At 33.6% G+C, this 20928-nt stretch overlaps 1 protein-coding gene across 1 annotated transcript; it reads right to left on the reverse strand.

Moving 5' to 3' along the window:
- Positions 1-4628: 4628 nt before the first annotated feature.
- On the reverse strand, positions 4629-7366 carry LOC126681266 (high-affinity nitrate transporter 2.1-like). Its single transcript, XM_050376776.2, has 3 exons — positions 6346-7366; positions 6141-6256; positions 4629-5453 (listed from the first exon to the last, which is right to left on the reverse strand). The coding sequence occupies exons 1-3, from the start codon at positions 7153-7155 to the stop codon at positions 4790-4792; spliced, it is 1590 nt and encodes a 529-aa protein (XP_050232733.1). The 5' UTR covers positions 7156-7366; the 3' UTR covers positions 4629-4789.
- Between the last annotated feature and the right edge of the window lie 13562 nt (positions 7367-20928).

The following is a 20928-nucleotide window of genomic DNA, read 5'->3' on the forward strand; positions in this document are numbered from 1 at the left end:
GGTGGCCGGCAGCAACTATTTTTTTTGTTAAAATAAATAAAAAAATTAAATAACTAAAACACATTAATAAAACAAATGAAAATTAATAAAACCCCTAAACTAACTTACCGTAGATCAGTAGCACCGGAGAGAAGTGGGGGCGGTGGAGGAGCAGTGGCGCCGGTGAGGAGTGGCGGCAGCAGTACTGGCGCCGGAGAGGAGTGGGGGCAGCCGGAGAGGAGTGGTATCAATGGCGCCGGAATGGGAGCAGAAATCGCCGGAGGGGAGGAGAAATCGCCAAAATGGAGAAAAGAGAAAGAAGGAAGAAGATGAACTGCTGCTGACTGCGGCGCTGTGATATTAGGTTAAGATTTACCGACGGATTGTGTCCGTCGGTAATCCGTCGGTAAATCTTAAATGAAACGGTGCGTACCGTTTCCAAATGATTTACCGACGGATTGTGTAATCCGTCGGTAATATTACCGACGGATTAATAAGTCCGGTCGCTAACCCCAAAATAAAAAGGCGCCATTTCTTCCCGCCATCAGCCCGCCAAATCCCCGACGGATTACCGACGGAAATACCGTCGGTAATCGTTTTCCCTCCAAATTGGCGACAGGTTGCCATTCCTGTCGCCAAGTCGGTCGTTAAATGTGGAAATTAGCGACGGAAAGGCATTCCGTCGCTAATTTCCGTCGCAAATGGAAGGATTTCTAGTAGTGTGTTACCCCAAATCATTCTTGCTGTCACAGCTTATAGAACGATAGAAGATAAACGACAATATATAAATAAAGCACTAAGAACAAGTTATCTACATAGACAACATAATGTAAACATGGTGGTCGGACCATGCTTTGTAATTATGTCTTGGTTATCTCTTCCGATCGAATTGCTTAAGTCCCCTCCTCACAATTCAATCTTAAATCATGCAATTATTGGCCAATTAATCACAAGCATTAATCTCAATAACAAAGGGTTGCATTAACAAAGAAAGATAAAAGATTAGTTTTCAGATTTTAAACATAGCATCCATACTACTCACAATATTCCAAGTCAACTAATTTAGCTAGACATACTTGAATTAACTAAACAATTGATAATAATAATCATAATTACAACAAGAGATTGAAATAAAGATACTTGAATAAAAATCTGGAATTATTTGGAACACAAGCCTTCGACTCAAAGCTTTGAAGGTTTATGTCTTCAAATAAATCTAAGGACTAAAAGAGATTAACTAAAACTTAAAGTGTTTGTAAACTAGAAAACAATGAAAAACTCGATATATTACATACCCTTGAAGTAGTCTTTTGTATAGGGGAAGATATTGGAGTCTTTATGAAAGTCGGAAAGTCGTTTTAAAGTCAAATCCTCGAGAAATTAGGAAATTCGAATTATGTCTCGTTGCACATTCCTACAACCCAAGGCATTCCTGCCGACCGACATGAATCTTTCATGCCCGGCAGGAGGTTGTCTCTGAAGTATTTCCAGCCGGCCTCCACATCCAGCCGGCCGGCAGGATCCTTCATGCCCGGCCGGGCTGATTTCAGCATATCCACCAACTTTAGACAGCCATAACTATTTGTACACAACTCCAAATGACTTGGTTTTTGAACCATTGGAAAGCTTGAGATGTCTACTTTATTTCAATGAAGAACAATGATTCATTAGAGATCTCTAAGTATTTCGAAATATCCAATTAATGGAAAAGGGTCAAATCTGCAAACCATCTAATGCAACATGCAATTTGTCAATCTTCAAAACTTCATAGGCTGCACTATAACTCTGAATGTTGTAATTCTTGATGTTTTAGAAATGTTATGATGTATACAATAATTCATATGAAGAACACTTTCTCATTTGAGGTCTGAAAAAAAAAAAAACAAAACTATCCGTTCATAAATAAGAATCAATTTGGCATATTTTCTTCGTTCTTTTGTAAATTCCTTTGATTCTCGGTTCATAAATTTCTTGCATAAATAACCAACAAAATAACACCTATCCAAGCATAATATCCTCAAAATAATAAATAATGCAAACATTATACTTAGAATAGGTACTATACAAATTAAGCATATCAAGGCATTATCACAGTACACTTGCACAAGAGTGAGTAAAGGGTGTTTCAAGTCACCAAGCAAGAAAGACAATCATTGAATCTCTCAAGGGAAGCCAAGGCTCTATACTCAGCCTAAGAGCTAGAACAAGAGATTGTTGTTTGCTTTTTGGATCTCTAAGAAACCAAAGATCGACCAAGGAAATACCATAACAAAAAATCTAATTACGTAAGAGCGATTTAGATTTTGACTTATTAATTAAAGTGTGATTTTCTTAACTCTAGACTCAAGAGAGGGAACGTTGAGGCCTTAGGATAGCTTGACCCGAACCTACTTCAATACAAAATCCCGATTACCTAGGATACTTGCGGTATTTGTTAGCGACCTCTAAATGCTTTTTACCTATTGTTTAAAGGGTTAATTGCAAATTTATACACGAACTTTACCCTAATTTGCAATTACAACATAAACTTTGAAACTTGGCAATGTTAGTGAACAACTTTACACTTTTGGCAAATCGATACACCAAACACGAAAAACACTAACGTGGACATTGTAATATACCGCCATGTGTTGTTGCATGATTGGTCGGTGTACCAATTTGCCAAAAAATGAAAGTTGGTTACTGACATTGCCAACTTTCGAAGTTTATATTGTAATTGCAAATTAGGGTAAAATTCGTGTATGTATTTGCAATTAACCCTTGTTTAAATCCATGTTTGATTAATTGTTGAGTAATTTAGTTTATATTTTTGTTTGCAAAGTAATTAACTCTATTTCTTTTTACTTATTAAACCTCAAACAAATGCTTTTCTATTGCTAGACGAATTAAGATTTAAACGAAAATCATTCTCGCTTAACCTCTATCCTTGTGGGTTCGACCTCGACTTATCGAGTATTACGAGTTGGTAATTTTATCAGTAGCACCATGCTATGGCAGCAGCATCATATGAGTTTACATGGTTAAAAAGTCTGTTGGATGATCTTCATTGTTCTTATGTTTCTCCTATGACTCTTTGACAATCAAGCCGCTATGCATATTGCGGCAAACCCGATATTTCATGAAAGGACTAGACATATAGAAGTTGATTGTCACTATATTTGTCAATAGATTCAATCGAAGCTTATTTATCTCTCTTTTGTTAACTCGAACAATCAACTTGCAGACGTGTTCACTAAAGTTACATCTTCTACTCACTTTCATCGTCTCATGGGCAAGTTTGGATCCATCAATCCTTTGGATCCCGCTTGATGGCGAGTATTGAAAGATATTCTCTATATCTTTTTGATTCTCATGTTTCCTATATTAGCTATATTAGACCGTTGTACATGCTTAATTATAGGCTTAGTTTTTTCTATACATGTCTTAGTCTCCAAGGCTAAACCTTCCTATATATGTTGTTGTATTCCGTACACAATTGATATAAATATTTTAAAAATTAAATTTTAATACAAAAATTTAAATTTAAATATTATAAAATTATTTAATTTTAAGGGTATAAAATAATTAATCAAAACTTAATTAAACTTGCGATTTTATAAAGTTGAGTATTTTTAATATTTGAATTTAATTCGATGATGACTTGGGTAACTCAAAACCGAGCTCAGTCCGATTAATATTGGGTTCACTTCAAATACTTTTTACATCAATCTTGAATAGATTACAAATTAACCCACCTTGGTTACACCCTATCTCAAGCCTATATGTATATGTTACGTAAATAGGCGTTCCATTGACTAAGTATATACTATCAATTAAGTATATTTAATTTCTCAAATAAATCACCATCGTCAATTTGGTATGATCATGACTGTTATTAATTTATTAGTGTTAAAGTCAACTTGTCCTTAAATCAAGGAACCTGATGAGAATCTCCACAAAATACCATATAAATTCCTGTCATTCTTGGCTTATGACATTCGAATATTCAATTTCTTTTAATATTGAATTAATTCCTCAATCACAAATTGATATAAAAAAAAAAAGTATTCATAGTTTTAGCATCTTAATAATAAATAAAATAATTAGTCATCATAATCTTTTCTATTAATATAACTATATACCATCAGTAAAATTTAATTTCAAATATTTTTAGGCAAAACATATATTTAGATTCCTGGATTATTATAGTTTTGTAATTTTAATCCCTCCACTGTAATTTGTATAAATTAAATCCTCACACTTTTAATTTTGTAGACATTAGTTTCTTTGGTCACAAAAAATATTAAAGATGTCAAGTAAAACTAAAAAAACCGACCGAAGAACTTACTTTCAACAAAAATAAAAGTGTAAGAACCCAATTTAAATTAAATTACTGTAAAAAAATTAAAAGGTTTATCACTATCATACTAATGGCGTATAGAATACACACATTTTATTTTCGTGAAGAACCTAATGTTTACGACTCAATTTTGATGAATAAAAATGAAAGAATCCAATTGAAAAACATGTTATAGTATATGGATTCAAATATGCGTTTTACCTATATTAATGTAATAATGATATCATCAAATGAAACTTTTCCAACTTTTGGAATGAGAGAGTATCTATTTTAACATATTAAACAATATGGATATATTTCTTAGTTAAAAAAACAATATGGATATATTTCATTAGATAAGATATGATATACAAAAACAAAAGCAATATCAAACAAGAAAATTATAAAACAAAAACAAGAATCCTATTTATATATATATATATATATATATATAGAATTATAGTAACAAAGAAACCATTAATTTTTCATTCCTCAAACACGGGACGGTGTTGTATCTGGAGTTGGTGCAGAGGCAACTTTCCGGCCACGTTCCGATCGGCTATTCTCAGCAAATTTAAGACTACCTTGATGCATACCCTTTTGCTTCTCTTCTTCATTCCATTCAGCTTCGTAATAATGTTCTTCAGTTGCTCTTTTAGCATCATTAGACGCCGGCAAGAACATTCCACCCCATTGTGGGAAGTAGACGAGTGTCACCGGCATAGTACAAGCAACAATCATAATGCCCATTAGAGATAAACCTGTTGACGTTGAGTATCTTGTGCTTGAAAAAAATATTAGTTGAGTTAATCCCGAACCGAAGTTTCCACCGGCTCCAGTCAATCCCGAGATGATTCCGAGTGATCGTCTAGAAATGAACGGAATTATTCCGAACGTTGCTCCACAGGCTGCTTGTGCTCCGAGAGAGAAGAGAATCATTGTTAATACAGCAATCGGAAGTGTGTTTGCTCGACCAAGCCAGATACAAAATGCTCCTCCTAGGGTTTGAAGTATCCATAGAACCCATAATCTTCCTCTCATGCCGAAGTATTTGGCTGCATAATCGGAGGCGAATCCTCCGAATGGACGAGCGACAAGGTTTGCCATACCGAATGTTGCAGCAATTATTCCAGCTGTGTGAAGCTTCAGATTGAACCTGTAGTTAATTCCATACATATGTTACTATGTTAGTAAAAGTTCATAGTAAGACGAAATTTACTACAAGATTTGGGGATAATAATTTTATGGTTACTAAACTATAAGTCTTTTCAAAACGGCTATCATTGCTTTATTTGTTATATTTTGATAAATTAATTTTTATTTTACATCAAGAGGTTAGTATAACAATTAAGAGCAAAAAATACTTATGTAATAACGGAAATTTATGTGCTTATTCAATGTGTCAGTATTCACTTGTCACATAAACTACTTAATTAATTTTAGCCGGAATTTAACTACTTCTTGTTTAAGAAAAAAATGAAATTTTAATTAGTAAAATATAGTAACAAATAAAACAACAGATTTCGTTATGTGAAATGTCTATAGTTCAGTAATTATAAAAAAATTTATTTCAAAGATTTGCATTATTAGTACTCTCTCCAAGTAAATAATCAGAGCGGTACCAAATTTTTGCCATATATTTTAATTTGGTACCGAAACTTTAATTCGTACTAAAATAGTACAAATTTTAACTATACTTTACTTACGTAGGTTGTAACTCATCACTTTCTTATTATATTTGGCAATCAAATAAAATATATTTTTAAAATATAATCTTATGTTGGTCGCTATGTAAGTTTTCTCTTTATACGCATATTGTTAAAAAGAACATAAAAATAATTACCTGTCATAAAAATATTCTGCAATAACATTGTCTGTGGTGAGTTCAACTCCCATGGAGTAGCCATAGAGAAGGACAAAGATCCAAGTTCTGTAATTTGTGACAGCATACCACATAATCTGAACAAATTACAAAAAAAACAACCTTGTTATTACTTGATTAATTTTACTTAATTATGTATCACAAGAAGAGATGAATCCAAAATTACCTTGGAAAACTGATCCTTAGCAACCTCGCCCTTCTTTTGTAGGGCACTAAGGTTACCATCAGGCAAATCTTGCCCTAAAGTCAATACCAAAATTCCCATTATAATATGAAGACAGCCGGGAACGAAAAATGCAATCCTCCATGCAGTAAACGGGGTCGCACCAATTCTCTGTATAATATCATAAACCAACGGCATAATCAACTGAGTAGCACCACCGCCCATGTTCCCCCATCCCGCTGCGGTTCCGTTAACGGTACCGATGATCTTGCCGTTGAACATAGTACTCATCCAATACTGGCAAGAAACAAAAGTTGCGAGAGAAAATCCGATCATGAATCGAACGGCTAAGTATCCTCCAGCGGAGGATACAAACGACATGCAAAACACAGTCGGAGCAGATAACATAATCAGAAAAGCACAACCGTATCTCGGTCCGAGTAAGTCACAAATTGCACCCATAGCTAGCCTGGAAAAGATACTGCCGGAAACAGAAGCAACTCCGGCATTTCCGATATCGGCTTTGCTCAGATCAAGATTGTCGCGAATGATCGGAACAAGCGGAGCAGCAGCAAAAGTAGAAACAAAAGTAGTGCAAAAAGAAATCCAAGAAAGATGAAAAGTTCTCATGTGAGGGTTAGCAAAAGAAAAAAGCTTGAAAACTTTAGCTTTATGCTCAGAATCAACTGGTAGATCAAATTTTGCAGTGTTGTCAGATGGAACAATGGGTGAAGCAACAGAAAATGCAAAAGTTTGCTCTCTCCCGGTAACTCCATGCATGGAACTTCCCGGAGATCCCTCAATATCTCCCATTTTCGATCTTTCTTGCTGAAAAAGGAAGAAGAATTAAAAAGAAGCTAATTTTGATTGATATTGATGTAGAAATTAAGGCAATGAACAGGGTATTTATATAATATCATGAAGATTCAAGAGTTGACATTTCTTGATTTATGAATTTAATTGCTGGTTGAAGCTGGAAGGGGCAAACGAGATTCCATTGGTAGATACAGTTTAAAGAAAGAATAAAAACAGAATCTGTTCGGCTCATCAAGCAATTTGATGGGTAAAAGTCTCATGGTATATACCAAAGGATACGTGATGGGGAAATCATGCAACTTGGTTGAAGTTTTCACGAATGCTATCGTTTAAATTAATAGTAATCAACTTACAACTCCCCGGAACAAGCCCTATCAAAACCGGTTGGCGGATCGTGTTTGTGTTGCGTCGATTATAATAATTATAAACATGGTTCATTTATTAATTATGTCAACACAAATACAACACGAAAATTAAATAAGCTATGCATATCAACTCGTATAATTTATCGATTATGAATTATATAACATGACTCATTTAATTTAATTTATTATAAATAGATCGTATATAAATCATATCAATATGGTACATTTATCTTCTTTATTTAAATTGATGGAATATGAAAACACTAATATGATATGACACGAGATGACATATTTTAAGTCATGTCCTAAACAGATCGACTTGTTTATGTTACATATATGTTTAATTTCAGCAATAATCTATTATTTCTCATAGTCTTAGTTTTAATTGTGCCTAAACTTCTGAATACTAGAATGTTTTTGCGGTTTTAATATAAGTGCAAATTCATAAAAAAAAAATTTATCTATTATTACTCGTTTTAAGTGAGACGTGTTTGCGTATTATGAAACATTTTGACACCCATAATTAAAGCTATTCATGAGTAAGGGAAATTCTTTCTTTGTTGATAAATTATAATTTCTTTAAAAAATATAACATAAAACATATTTCATTTTTAAATTCTGTTGTTATGATAAAAAAAATTACTCTTTAAGTTTTACTAAAAGATTATATACCAAAAGATCATGATTGGGACATTGAATTATCAAATAAAATTGCAAATATAGAATAACATATCAACTATGTTCAATGGTGGAATTTAGATTCCGACTCAGGGAAGTCGGAATTTTATTGTTCGATTATTTAAGAAAATGTCAATGTACCATTCGAATATTTTTTAATTTTTTTTTAAAACGACTTACAGTTGAGTTAATTTAAAAACAAATATTAAGACGTAGTCTATCCTAATTAAGGTCCCCTCGTACTTTCTATTTCTTTTTTTTTATTTTGTCCCTTCACGTTTTTATTTTTTAAGATCCCTATATTTTTGAAAACAGTTTTATAAAGTCGTCCTATTTTTGTGTTTTCAAAAACGGTTTTATTCGATCCTTGAAAAATGCATCACACTTTCAAACGTTTATTAAAACAAAAACTTTATAAAATTATTCTTAAAAATATAAGAACTAAATAGAAAAACTATTAAAGATGAAGTTAATAAAAAATCAATATATACTAGTATCTTAGGATAGGTTTTGTCAAATATCAAAACAAACGATATATCATTTAACAATTTAAAAAAGTAGTTAATAAAACAATATATTTAATCTAAATTTTTCAAATAATGGTGAAATGGTAAAAACAAAAAAATTAAAACTACTAAAATAATGAAAACATAAGAGACTATTTTTTAATTTTAATCTTGAAAATCTAACACCGTCTTATTAACAATTGCAGCCAGCTCTACAATTTTTAATAAGTTTAACTTGAAAAAACCGGGGGAACGACAAGGGAGTGTTTCACCGGTCCTTCCCACCTCACCAACAAAGAAGTCGGCCGATCCTTCTTAATTTTTCTGGTTCCGCCCCTAATTATTATACACTATTTTAGAAATATAAATATATATATATATATATATATATTCAAAAAAATAATTCAAACAGTTTTATCCAATTATTTAATATTTTTAGTCAATTGTATATTAACAAATCAATTCAAGGTAACAAATATCAGTACATGTTACATACTATTAACCTTGCTGCATGTTTTTCTCTTTGCATTTTTTTGAAACATATTTCTCTCTCTACATAAATAGTCTTTTTGGTGGGGATTCTTAATTTTCTTGAAATTAGCATCTAGTGGGCCATATTTTTTATTTTTTGCTTACATCAATCTGGCCGTATACTTGATAGTACTTCTCCAAACTTTATATGAGTATAGCAAAAAGGCTTACGTCAATTATGCAATTATATTCAACATTGATGATCTATTCTTAAAACAATTTCTTTTCTCTTAAGGGCTTAACATGTTAAAATATTATGTTGGTAGTAAAGGTGTGCACGGATGCTGAATATTTATTTTAATGAAAATTGCATGAATTTGTTAAATATTTAAGGTTTAATTACTTAAAAATCATCCATCTTATAATTTTTTTTCATTTATACCATGACTTAAAAAATATTTCAATTGTACCCTATTTTTGATTTTTATGTTTCATCTCTACCCTAATGAGTTGAATTGACCTATTTTCTTTTAAAAGAGAGTTTAAATTAGTCCTTTATTTTAACCTATATTCTAATAAAACGTTAATATTAATCATTTATGTATCTTATTTTCAATATTTTCATCCTTAAATTAATTAAATTATCAAAAAATTTAATTTTGGAGGTACAAATGAAACATAAAAATCAAAAATAGGGTACAATTGAAAATTTTCCTAGGTCATGGTATAAATGAAAAAAAGTTATAAAGTGGGTGATTTTTAAGTAATTAGGCCAATATTTAATAAATATTAAAAGTATTTTTTTTAAATTGATATGAACAATTTATATATTTATTATTTTCTATCATTAACCAAATTACATAGTGTTAACAAAAATTATATAGTTTTAGACTTGAGAATAGATAAAAGTACCCTTATTAAATAATTAAAATTTAATATCGAACGATAATATACATGATGTGCTTTTTTATTTTATTGATGATTATTTATTTGTAATAGTTGAAAATATAAAATAAATGAATGAATGAGTAGCTAATTAATTTTAAAAGTCAAAATAATATATTATAATATAGTAAAGATCATATTTTAAATAAAACATTATCTGTGATTCTAGTGATATCCGTACCGAACCATCAGGACCGAATCTCTGTACTGAACTATACAGAAAAATAAAATCTCCAAACTGAACCAACCGATTATTGGTACGGATCCGGAAATCCAATTTTTGATATTCCCGATTTTTGGTTTGGTTTTGGAGATTTGTCAATTTCCAGATTTCCCCTAACCATGGTCACCCCTAGTTGGTAGTTACATAAATAGCACAAATATCTTTCAACAATATTTTTATAGATTGCAAGTCCACCAATAAGTACATGATTGATATAAACTCAAAAACAAGAAGCTATTAATAAAAATACTCTTCATGTCACTTCTTTCGGGTATTAAATCTTTTGGGTCATCAAAATTTTTATTTATCACAAAATGGATACCCTAAATTTTTTTGCCGAAGTTTTCATTTTATTTCATTCACTACTAGAAAACAGGGCATTAGCGACGAATTATTCCATCGTTAATGCCCTATAATCTGTCGCAAAACACGGCTTACGACGGATTAGTCCGTCGCAACATAATTGGTCGCAAAACACGGTTTACGATAGATTAGTCCGTCGCCAATTAAGCGACAGAATTTTCGTCGCCAAATTTTTCTAATCTGTTGCAGAAAGTCAACCACGGAGACAAAAATGGAGACGGTATTTATGACGGAAAGATTCATCGCTAAATGTGCCATTTTTGTCTCAAGTTAGGCACAATAACGAAAGATTATCCGTCGCTAATTAATAAATTTGGCGATGGCTATATCCATCGCTAAATGTGCCAGTTTTGTCTCAGGACAGGCACTTTTTTCAACGAAAAATCCGTCCCTTATGCAATAAATTTCGTCGCTATTTGACAGATTTTTTGGCAGCATTTTGCCGTTTTTTCGTTATTTTTTTAGTTTTTTCCTGTCGTTTTAAACCTGTTAAATCCAGTAATTGAAATTCATTTATAAATCACAATTAATTGAAACTAAACACTAAATGTGTGTATAAATAAATATCAAAGTATACATATAACGTCTAAAAGGAAAAAAACAGAAACTGTTTGTAAACAAATCAAACACGACACGACAAAACTGTAGCGTCGTCATCGTCTGGTTGGGGTGGGGGAAACTGTGGCCGATACTCTGCATGAAGGTTTGGCATCATCTTTGCGAGCTCCGCACGGATAAGATGGGCCATCCGCTACTCGTTGCTCGCCTGCTGCTGACGTTGTTGCTTGGTCAGCCGCTCCTCAACCTGCTGCAGGCCCTCCTGGATGCCGGTCAGCACACGACGCTCAACCTACTCGTCTGCCTGTTGTGACCTAAAAGAGCAGCCTCGCTGCGCCCTGCTACTCTTGGCTGCATACTTGCTGGTTGCAGAAGTCAGGTCGTACATGCGGTGCTTCTTGTTGATGCCCTCGATGTCCAAAAACACATGGGTCTCGTCCACATCCGCTGGACTCGAAGAGCTATTCTCTCCGGTCGGAGACTGTGTCGTGGCAACAAGCCTCTAACCAATGGCGTCCTACAAAAAAGTTAAAATAACATATTAGTTTAGTTTTATAACAACTAAAAATGCATAAAATATTAAAAGTAATTCTAATTTTTAACAAAATTTCGGCAGCATTTCTTCTATAATATGAGCATCACCCATTTTTCAGGGAAGTCCTATGTAACACTCCGTAATTTTAAGTAAATAAAATATGTCATGATGTTAGATTTAGACAATTAAAATATTAAAAATAATACTTTGAGGGTTCGAATATTAAGAAAAATATTCGAAAAAAACTAAGTTTAATAGTCAAAAGATAATAATCAGATTTGATTATTTAAGGTTATTAAATTAAATCACGGGAAGTGATTTAATAAACCGGGAGTACGTAAATTAAATTTAAGCATAAGTTTAATTTATAAGTATCACTAAAAGTGTATCGTAATAATAGGAGTTTAAAATATAAATTGGGAATTTAAATTTTAACAAGAGGATATGAACGGGGCTAATAAAAGAGAAAATACGAATGAGCGTCGTATACAAAAATATATTGATAATTAATATATTAATATACGTCTCTAAAAGAAGTCTTTGATGGTTGGGTTTGGGTGCGAAGTTATGTAAAAATATTTCCTTTAATTCCGAAACTTTTACTTTAATTAGTTTTAGTTATAAATTAATTAAATATTATTAGTTAATTCAAATTTAAATAAAATAATTTATATGTACGAAGCGAAAAATTTTGGTGTCATTATTCGCGAAATACTTTTATGAAGTTACCGTTAAATTTTTATGAAATTTGGTAGTAATTTTATTCAAGTGGGACTGATTTGGACCTAATAAATCTTCCGAGATTTATTAAAAATAAAATATAAGTCCGATGTGGATAAAAATTATATTTTTATTTGTTTTATATTTTATAGAATTTTTAGATAAATTTTCATAAAATTCGAATATTCATTTTCATAAGGGCTATAGGACGAATAATTAAAGAATTAGAATTAAAATAATACGAGGATCACATGGTAATTAGCCAATTCAAATCTCTACAAATTGAAGAGAGGGGACGCTGTCCCATTCATTCTTCATTTGATTCTCTTGCTTGCTTCGTTAGGCGACAGTACGTGCGAAACATTGGGTTTTCGATCCGATTCACTCCATTTCTCGATTTTGACTCCGATTCTTTGACGAATCCACTAATAATTAAGGTACTAATCCCGTATTTGAAGATTATTTCGATATATACTAATTATATATTTAATTATAAACGGTAATCGTATCGAATCGATTGTATACATATCGATTCAACGTTTAATTTGTGGAACTGAATTGATTGTGTTTTGGAGTGTCGAATTGATGTTTTTGAACGTTTCGGAGCGTCGGAACAGCCCGAGGAGGGGCTACACGTCGGCAGCTCGTTGTTGTGCAAAGCACAGCAGTGCTGCACGAACGTGCAGCACACTGCATGATCGTGCACCATTAGAAAGTTGAACGAACGTGCATCATACTGCACGAACGTGCAGTCCGGCTTTGAAAAGGGCCTTTTTAGGAGGGCGATTACGAGGGGTCTTCGCCTAGTAGGACGGTTCGTTGCCATCAGTCCGTAAACATTTTAAACGAACATTTTTAAAATAAAAGTAAACGTTTAAAGGTAAACGTTTTAAATGATTTAAGTCTATATGTTAAAACGATATGACGTTTAACTAGGCTTTACATTAATCAAGTGGATTAATGTTAAAGGACTATAAGTCCATATCAAAAGTGGTATTATATATTGAACGAGAAGTTCAATATTGAGATTAGTTTATACATTCTGTTTATAGAGTTGCTTATAAACAGAAATGGTGTTAATGTCTATCGTTTATACGATTGAACTAAAGTTAGGAATTTGAAGTCTGATATTGTTTAACGTTTGAATTCCAACTAGATGCGACGAGTGTCAATCTGACAAGTCAGAACACTAGGGTGTTTGACTAGTGGGCTATTAGGAACATACACTTTTGGATGACACCGATTTTGTGAGTTTATTTTGTGATTTTTACTTTTGAATATTTATATATAAACTGTTTTAAATAACAAATTGCACAAGTATATTTCAACCATGAAAGATCTATTGGAACAAACTTCCTATTGGTTGTCAATAGGACTGTGTGATCACCAGTAGTATGCTAGATACGACACTGTGTCTAACATAGAGGTCAGTTAAGTCATTGGGCGTTGGAAGTGCTAACAACTCTGACTTAACAGTCTGAGACGGCTGAACAGTTACGGTCACAGGTAACACTGTGATGGCAGTTTCACGGTTACAGTCCATACACCCGGCTTAGACGGAAGTGATTCAGTTCACGATTTAAGGCCTATGTTGTGTAGGTTGAGGCCCGTACAATAGTCTGTCTTGTAGTGTTTCATCTGGATCAAGTAATTGGTAATATTTTATATTTACAATTGTTTTATATATATGTGATTTGAATATTCAACTGTAAAATTGTGAGCTCACTCAAAAAAATTTATATTTCTGACCCCTCCCCCCCTCCTCCCCCTCAATATTCATATTTCAGGTAATCAAGTACGAGGTCGGACTTCCATAATATTCTGAAAGTCAATGTCGACCATACCTTTAGAGCTGCAAGTAGTTGGGTACCAGGAAATCTGTCTTTCTATGTACAATAGTTCATCTTATTTTGATAAACTCCAATTTGAACTACTATATATGATATATGTTTTAAAAGCTACGTGTTTTCTAAAATGCTTGTACCATATGTATAAAGAGGTACAGTGAATTTGTGTTAAAAACATTTTTAGGATTGTATTGGAAACAAAGCAGGTGCGTCATAAGAGATGATGTTTACACTCTTGTTTCTTTAGATACAATTAGAGTTTTATGACCCCGTTTTCGTACTATTGGCATTGTGTCCGGACAGGGGTAATATGTTTTGTGAAATGACTATTACGCCCTGATGTCCAGAGATACAATCATAGTTTACGAATGCGTTTTCAGAAAAGGTGTTAAAGTATTTATGCAACAAGGTTGGGAGCCTTTTTATATTTATAAAACGCGGAAAATTTGTAAAGGTTTTTAGGCTTGCTATGGGTTTCAGAGAAACCACTCCCTTTTCCTAGCGCCGGTCTCAGCACGATTTTTGGGTGGAAATTGGATCGTGACATCCTGCAACCAATTATAGTATATAATCCAACCAAAAAACATTTTCAATCTAATCTAGCATTTCTGTAACCAAATTATACTATATAATCCAACCAACAAACAATTTCAATCCAATCTAGCATTTTCGACTTGTAAAATTCAAACAAACAATCTAGTCTAATATATTTAACACATAACCAACAAACGTTTTCAATCTAATCTAGCATTTCCGACTTGTTAAATTCAAACAAACAATCTAGCCTAATATATTTAACACCTAAGCCTATAAACAAATTAAAGAATTACACGTTTATAAGGACTTACAACCATGTCCTAAGCCCGCTTCTCAACCTACTTCTTCTCAGCCTTCGTGGAGTGAAGGCGAGTGTACAGCTTTGGTGCAGTCGGCTTTCAGCAAAGCTCCTCAGCCTATCAAAAAAAATACAATTTCATTAGTCTGAAAATAAAACAAATACATTATTTAAGTATTTTAATTACTGAATTTAGAAAGAAACCGTCATATCCATATGCTTGATATAGGAGTGGGATCCCCCCATATAGCGGAAATGGCTGGTGCCGGGACTTGCCAGCTCGCTCATCTGATTTTCTCGGGCTGTCTCTGATTTCTTCTTCACCGCCTCAGTGGCCCATAAGGCATTCCAGGCATCTCAGATCTCCTAGCTCACAAATCTATGCTTGGCGTCTGCTTTCTTCATCTTATGGACGTTGTCTTTATAGCGGTTGCCTGTGTGGCTCATAAACACCTCTCTAATAAGCTCCTTGTTGTAGGCCGCCTCATCCCACCAGAACTCCTTCTGCAAATAATGAACATGAGGTGTGAGTTAGTTTTTTCACGGAAAACAAAACTTAAATGTATTAAACTGCAAATTTTATTACCTGGAACTCCTGAGATAGAACTCCCTCTGTCCTGCGGTTAGAAAGCGCTATGCTGCTCCATTTTCAAACCAGCACTTCCTAAAAATCTCCTGGATAGCCCAAGATATAGGCCCAGAGTCCAACAACAATTGTCTGGGATTTTAAAAGTATATATCACAATACACACAAATTAAAGAAAACATTTGTAACCATACCTGTTAGCGTGCGACTGAACCATCGCCCTACCTCATTCGTCCAGAACAGTCAGGGGCTCGCCCGCCTCACGCTGCAGACGAGGCTGAACAGGTCCTCCAGCCTCCACCTATTGCTGCTCCTCAGCAACGTCATCGCTATCAACAACCCTGACAGGGTCTCCCGGTTTGCGTCCTCGGTCAGAGCCTTGACCCCGCCCACGGGATCTATCACTCGACTCTCTCATACATACACACATGTCAAAATAGACCGTTCCACAACTAGACAACAAACTAAAATAATAAAATTAAACAACTTTACATGAACAATATAATTAAGAAACATATTTTCAAATTAAACGACTACACGAACAATATAATTAAGAAACATAATTCCAACATTAATATCATTTTGTAAAATTGACGAAAGTTGCAAAATATCTAATACATAAAATATACTCGACACTATTAAAGTTCTTCTTCGTCTTCATCTTCGTCTGATAAGGATGGGAGAAAGTCAGCTTCTGTTTCTACAATAGGAGGCACGAACAACGCATCTTCTTCAGCTTCTCTATTCCAATCAGCCAAATATGTCAGATTATTGTCCGTTGCAATAATAAGAGGATTTGCTTCTATTTCGTCTTGAAAGGCCGGGATAATCCCCTCGAGCATGTCAAGTTCGGATCGCACCTTTATCTTGCAAACTACCCACCAATTTAATTTATCCTTTTTTTTACTCGGATATGGCAGGTAATGAACTTGGTCTGCCTGTTCGGCTAAGATGAAAGGTTCATACTTATTGTACCTCCTTCTATTATTAACATCCACCATATTGTATTTATTGTTACTAATTGTGCAAGAATTTGCGTTGGGTCGAACGACTCGCATTTAAATAAGACAGTCGTCTTTATTGGAAGCGTTGGATAGTCTAAATCAATTATGTCTGTCAGGACTCCATAAAAGTCATTTTCGCTATCGACGTATTGCGTTTCCATTCACGCAGACTCCACTATTCATCGTAAGTTGTTCCTCTCCATAAGTTTGAGTCCGAAATTTGAAGCCGTTTACACGATATCCCTTAAATGCTCTGACTGATCTAACAGGTCCCTTTGCGAGACTAAAAATTAAGGGATTGGTACAGCCAGTTGGATCTTCAACATGTAGCGTATAAATGTATTATAAATTGGAACATTTTAATGATGGAATCGAGATATTTTATAAAATACATACATATTGTTGAAACTAGGGGGTAAAGTCACTCTTGAACTTCGCTTTAATTTGCAAGTTGCTAATTTCGGGGTTTCTTCCGCGCAACTCGCCTTCGAAAACCCTTTTATAAGAAGAGAACAATAATTAGAAGCTGAAATATTTTTAATTAAATTGACAGCTGTATTAAAGCTTACTCTCTGTAATTTTCAATTCCTAGACAATTCAAAAGAACATATGTCTGGGCAGCGATAATCTCATCAACTTAAAGATATCTCTTGCGACAAGCACCCACTGGTTGCCCGTGCGGCTTGAAAATAGATAGTATGTCGACACCGTTGTCGACTTCAATATCACACACTTCATTCCTTTACAGTCGCTCAGGTATCATTAGGTCACCTTCTGAAAAGTAATAAGATGCAAACTTTGCGGTTTCTTCTTGCAAGTGTCCGCTGCTAATGCTTCCTTCCATCATGCCTTTATTGGTGACCTTGTTTTTCAGTTTTCTCAAATATCTGTTTCCGCACGTTACAGTTAGTAGACACTGCATGTAATTATACTGATAAACTGAATTGGAAAACTTCAGAAATATTACCATTCAAATGGATACATCCAACAATACTAAGCCGGCCCTGCCATCATAGCTTCGTACGGTAGATGTACGGGTAAATGTTCCATGGAGTCAAAGAAAGTTAGGCAGGAAAATACGTTCCAACTTGCACAATGTCTTTCGGATGTCAAGCCTCATAGAATCTAGATCTTCCTCTGTCAGCGACGTGGAAGATAACCCACGAAAAAAGATATTGGAAGAAGTCTTTGCATAAAAATGTGGCAATCGTGACTTTTCATTCCATGCATTTTCAGATTGGTTGCATCGACACAAATGCACAAGTTGGACGCGTAGCCATTTGGAAACTTTATTAACTTAATCCAATCAAGTAAAGTCTTTTTTTCGTCTCTGTAAGCATACGTCGCCTTAGAAAATCTCCCAATGGCCGGATCTTTTGCTAACACGGGTCGATCACATATGTCATTTCAACTCTTCTCGATTGGTCTTTTTTCTAGGGATATTGAGCACAGTATTGAAAATGTTGTTGAACATATTTTTCTTAATGTGCATTACATTGAGATTATGACGAATGACATTCGTTTTCCAATACGGAAAATCCCAGAAAATGCTTTTTTTATTCCACCATGATCTTTCGATTTCACTGTATTATTTTTTGCAGCCCCATTTCATAAGCCTTCATAAACCCCAGACTGTCCACCTCTGCTAACAATTCCGCTCCAGTTTTCGGCCCTCCGATCTTTTACCCTCGCGTATGCCTTTTCGAAAATCAATAGCATTTCGACGGTAATGGTGACCAGGAAGCAAGAACTTTCTGCGGCAATCAAACCACGACTATTTTCTATTCAATGAGAGCGAGAATGCATCTGTATTTTCCATGCAGTGTGGGCAAGCAAGTCTCCCAGATGTGCTCCAGCCGGACAACATAGAATAAGCGGAAAAATCATTAATTTCCCATATAAGTGCCGCTTTCATTTGAAAATTCTGCCTCTTACCGACGTTGAATGTCTGGACTCCAAATTCCCATAATTGGTTTAACTCAGCTATCAACGGTTGTAGGAAAATATCCATTTATTAAAAATTAATTATAAATAATTATTTAAACGATACTAAAATAAACAATTAAAAAACTTACCACTGGAGAAAGCGGAGGAGGCGGCGTTCAGTGGGGAAGCCGACGTTCGGTGGAGGAGGCATTGATACTTGGAGACGGTGGAGGAGGCGGAGTTCGGTGGAGGAGGCGCCGTTCGACATTCGATTGATTCCCGGATTCGGTGGATGGAAGAAATGAGGAGGCGACGGCAGTTTTGCCAAAATGAGAGAGAAGTATAAATGAGGAAGAAAGGAAACGACTCTGGTATTATTTCTAATATTAGCGATGGATTTTGCGACAGACTGCAAATTCTATCGCTAACAATGTATACCTAATTGATATGCATCGTTTCAATTACAGTATTAGCAACGGATTTTGAATTTCATCGCTAATTTTAGCGATAGAATGCAAATTTTGTCGCTAATCTTGTAACCTAAAACGTTGCGTTTCAATCAGGTCCCAAATTAGCGACAGAAGTTATTATCCATCGCTACAATTGGCCAAAAAATCAGCGCCAATTCTTCGCGCCAAATTAGTGACGGATTAGTGACGGCTTCTTCGTCTAAAGCATTTTAGCGAATGATTGGAATTCTATCGCCATTTCCGTCGCTAAATAATGATATTAACGATGGAATCCATTTCTGTCCCTAAAGTCCGTCGCTAAAAGCATGTTTTCTAGTAGTGATTGGAATGTTACATGCTAGATAGCGGTAGTAGTTTTCTAACATGGCAGACAAAATTGAAATATGCTCCAATTATTCTCGACGCCATACCACATGTATCGTCATGTCGACAATCTGGTACCCATTTTAAAATATAATATATAGGGTCTGATTGGTTCTGCTGTTGCTTGTAATTATTAGCTTATAGACAATACATGTTTGGTGAGATTTTATTAGTTATTGCTATTGATATATTAAATGGTATGTTTTCCTTATTATATTAATATAATAGATAAATTATATTTAATTAAAAAATTACATAAAAATATAATTAATTTGAAATTACATTATGTTAAAAAAAGTTTGATAAATTTATAATTTGTTTGATAAATTATTTAATTATAGCTATTACAGTTTAAATAAGATAATTTTATACAATTTATAAATAATTGAATCATTTAAAAAAATCAAAAAATTTATGTATTATAAAAGTAGTATCTTTTAGTAGGAATAGTTTTATCTAAATAGTTAAGAAAATCAAAACAGTTATTGGTTGTTGAAAAAAAACTCCAAAATGAAGTTTTTCTAACAGCAGTTGTTGGATGATCAAAAAGCTATCAGCAGTTATTAGAAAAAGTTAACCAAATATTTAGATGAAACTTTTTGAAAAGTAAAAGTTAAGAATTTTACCGAAAAACTAAATCAAATTAACATCGCCATAGTTTAATAATATTTTAAAATTGGGTTAATGTCAAAAAAAATCACAAACTTCACATGTTTTTTCATTTTAATCACGCAGTTTAAATTTTCTCATTTTCATGCACGAACTACCACTTTTTCTCAAATTCATGCACGGTGTTGAGGTGGCACTCATTCATTGATGTAGAATGACCTCCACCTTAGCGAATTACACCAATGGAGCCGTGACATCTCAGCACCGTGCATGAATTTGAGAAAAAGTGGTAGTTCGTGCATGAAAATGAGAAAATTTAAACTGCGTGATTAAAATGAGAAAATGTCTAAAGTTGATGAATTTTTATGACATTAACCCTTTAAAATTATTATTAATAATTATCCTTGTATAACATATATAAAAAATATTTTTTTTTTTATGAATTTAAAAAAATTGTTTGTCAAATATGCCATGATTTCTAAATTTTACCTGTTTGATCCATCATTTTTTTCTATTAGTACTAAATATCATATTAAGTTTGTAATTGACGTAGTGCGATATTATATATGCTGAATGTGATAAATTATATATACATGGACACATAATATTATGTCATGTCAGCTCGAAATAAATTGTGGGCATAAAAATGTCAAAAAAAACAACGGATCTAATCATCATAATTTTAAAATCATGATACATCTGACAAATGGGCTATAATTGCGAGTACATAAATACATTTTGTCTATAAATAAATAAATTAAAATTA

This window comes from Mercurialis annua, linkage group LG1-X (genome assembly GCF_937616625.2).
Source record: "Mercurialis annua linkage group LG1-X, ddMerAnnu1.2, whole genome shotgun sequence".
NCBI lineage: Eukaryota > Viridiplantae > Streptophyta > Magnoliopsida > Malpighiales > Euphorbiaceae > Mercurialis > Mercurialis annua.